The sequence below is a fragment of the Zea mays genome, chromosome 2, assembly GCF_902167145.1.
Source record: "Zea mays cultivar B73 chromosome 2, Zm-B73-REFERENCE-NAM-5.0, whole genome shotgun sequence".
NCBI classification, from domain to species: domain Eukaryota; kingdom Viridiplantae; phylum Streptophyta; class Magnoliopsida; order Poales; family Poaceae; genus Zea; species Zea mays.
Window position 1 is genome coordinate 226,713,180 of NC_050097.1, and position 3,251 is coordinate 226,716,430.

Here is a 3,251-nt window from a genome sequence, read left to right on the forward strand (position 1 = left end):
AGACCTACCTGTACCATTTTGGGACAATTATAACAGAGCTTTGAATAGGTAGTAGATTTAGTTCGTTTATTTGAATTTCTTCGGAAAATTTAGATTTGAACTGCAGGTCACTCGAAACTTGAAAAACCGTGCATGTAAAAATGATATCCATGCTACTTAGCACAAGTTACGACCGATTTCAGGACCAGACCAGAAACTTCGAGCAACATGCTCACTAAACATGGTCGTGAACTTGTCATCCACGTGTTTAAAAATTGTATAAAACACAAACAAAGTCAGAAAATCATGAAACTTGTCCACATGTCATGATATCATATATAGAGGCCGTGATAAAAATTTGAGAAAGTTTCGAGAAAGCTGTGACACACTATTTGTAGAAACCTAAGAGATCATGTGTGGATCTCTATGATTTTATGTGTGGATCTCTTATGTTTCTACTAAATTTCGGGAAGAAATTGGAATAATATCGATTCATATAGAGGAAAAAGTTCTCTAATGAGATACTCCAAACAAACTCATTCATCACAGTAACGACGTTAAAGTTAAGCTGCGTATAGTGCTGCTTCAATTGCCCAATCCCTAATTTGGAAAAAAAACTGTCGCAATTAAACTACAAAAAAAAAACTACTCCTACTAATTCAGATGTTGGGTTTTAAATACCGAAAGTAAAAATCAGTGCAAAAAGAAGGAAAAAAAACATAATTTCATCTGGTGGTGTGTTTTATTGTTTGAATCTTATATATGATCTAGCAGAGGTTGAGCATGCAAATCTTTAGAGTAGATATATGTTACATTCACGAACTACTCCACGAGTCCATCCATTCAATAAAATTAATTGTTGTCCCGACAAAATCTCGTGTCACAATACGGTTGTCCAGCATGAATTGGACGGACCCTCGGAGGTGACCGATCGAGAACAAATGATGAACATAACAACAATCATCTTGTGCACGTGCCGTGTGCATGCAGCGTATGACCTGCTCTCTACACGGGCCAGCCATGCATGTAGCTATCCAACCTACCTTTGCTTTATTTTATTATGCAAATATATATAGGAGTATCTAATGCTCGTGCGAGAGCACTATAAAATGCCCTCGCGGCCTCACCTCCATTATTGCCATCCATCACATCCTCTCCCACCTTACTCAAGCTAGTGCGAGCATAGCAATGGGGTTCGCCCGGAAGAGTGGAGTTGCAGTAGGGGTTTGGTGGCTCCTCCTGCTCGCCGGCGTGCTGTTGCCAGCCACCGCATTTGGCCGGCACGCCGATGCCGGCAAAGACATGTGCGACATCAAGTGCCAGCATCACAGCGACCCGGCCAGGAGGCAGCAGTGCGTGGATGAGTGCCATAGCCGGGAGCACCATCACCCTAGCAGAGAGTTTTGCGAGATGAAGTGTCAGCACCACCAGGACCCTGCAAGGAAAGAGATCTGCGTACAGCAGTGCATGAGCTATGGTCTCAGCCTCCGCCGTGCGAGTGCCGGTGTTGATGAGGGTGAAAAGCGCTTCCATGGCTGGGAAACGACGGTGGCCGGAGGAATCCTCGAGGTGGTGTGACGACGTACGACGTTATATAACAGTACGTCTTAATTAATAAAATAAGCTACACCCGCGTTTCCCTTATATATATGTCTTGCTATGCATGGAGATATCATGGCAAAGGCATACACTACCGGAATCAACATCTTCGCCGAGTGCCGGAAGCACTCGGCGAAGCCTTAAAAACACTCGGCAAAGGCTTTGCCGAGTGTAACACTCGGCAAAGAAGGCTCGGCAAAAAGTGCATCGGCAAAGACTTCTTTGCCGAGTACTTTTTCTCGGGCACTCGGCAAAGATCTTTGCCGAGTGTCAGGGAGCACTCGGCAAAGAAAAGCGCTCGTTACGGCGCCGGTTGACGGAGACGGCGGCTTTGCCGAGTGTCAACGGCGACACTCGGCAACGAAGATATCTTTGCCGAGTGTCCTCCTGGCAGCACTCGGCAAAGAGGTCGTCTTTGCCGAGTGCCGTTAGGGACACTCGGCAAAGAGCCCGCCAGGGAGGGTCCCCATGTCAGGCTCTTTGCCGAGTGTCCCAATTGGCACTCGGCAAAGACGACCTCTTTGCCGAGTGCTAGCGACATAACACTCGGCAAAGAACCTAAGCCGGTGCCCAGGTCTGTGCTCTTTGCCGAGTGTTATGACCCAGACACTCGGCAAAGAGCCTCTTTGCCGAGTGTTACACTCGGCAAAGTGACCAGTATGTACCTTTTTAATTTGTTTTTTGTTTTCCATCCACACAAACAGAAGATATCACATATATATCACATATATACATCACAGATATCATCACAGACATAAATAGCCAACACAAACATAAAACCGTGACCACAAACATAAATATTCATCACAAACATAAGTGTTCAACACAAGTATTAAACACAAACATAAGTCTCAAACGTCGCAAGCTCACACATAAGTATCAAACAGAAACATAAGTATTATACATAAGTTCTGAAGTCTAAAACAATGACTCATGGAGGTGGGCGGTTTGGCCGGGGTTGCGTTGGGCTGAACCCTTCCGGAGGGTTGTTGGATGCCGCCCCAGATTGGCCCTGCACAGAGAAGAGATAGCATGTGTTATACCAGATGCATTACAAACATCTAACTACAATATTGATACTCACAGGAGTGTGGAAGACAGTAGGGTCAACTGGGGGGAACAATGGAGGTGGCGGAGCGATGCCCTGTGCGGCGCCAAGGCTCTGCATGTACTGGAACATCTCCGCCATCCTCTGATCAGCCGCCGCCCGCTCCGCCATTATCCTCGCCTCCATCTCTTCTAGTTGGGTCTGTAATATTACAAGCCAACGTTATAGTAACTCAAAGACTAGGTATATAACTAAAGGAAGGACGAGTTACAGAAGCACTAACCTCGAGTTGCTGTATGCGATGCTGTGAGCTGTCGTGCCGAGGTCGAATGGCTGGGCTCGAGCCCGTGCTCCTTGCTCTCACCTGAGACAGAGTGGGAGTGGAGGACGAGTCGATTGCCCCGTCGGCAATCCAGTACCGCCCATGTCTCTTGCCTCCTCCGACCCTCATGAGCACCTCGGGGTCGATAGGCTCGGTGCTCGGATCATAGTCTGGGCCATGGACCTCCTGCGCCATGGCGGTGTAGTCATGGAGGCGGCTGTAGACGGCGGGGTTGGTGTAGGACTCGGGCCCGTCATCCGGGTTGTAGGTGACGTCGGACGTCGCCTTACCCTTATGGGCCAT

The 3,251-nt window shown here is 47.6% G+C and overlaps 1 protein-coding gene across 1 annotated transcript; it reads left to right on the forward strand.

Annotated features, from left to right (window-relative positions):
• Positions 1–1,113: 1,113 nt before the first annotated feature.
• Positions 1,114–1,621, forward strand: LOC100278086 (uncharacterized). Its single transcript, NM_001151478.2, has one exon. It carries the CDS (start codon positions 1,168–1,170, stop codon positions 1,555–1,557), a length of 390 nt encoding a protein of 129 aa, NP_001144950.1. The 5' UTR covers positions 1,114–1,167; the 3' UTR covers positions 1,558–1,621.
• Positions 1,622–3,251: the final 1,630 nt, after the last annotated feature.

What these genes read in the sequence shown, in the direction of transcription:
- LOC100278086 (NM_001151478.2), top strand. Translation starts at nt 1,168, where the DNA reads ATGGGGTTCGCCCGGAAGAGTGGAGTTGCAGTAGGGGTTTGGTGGCTC.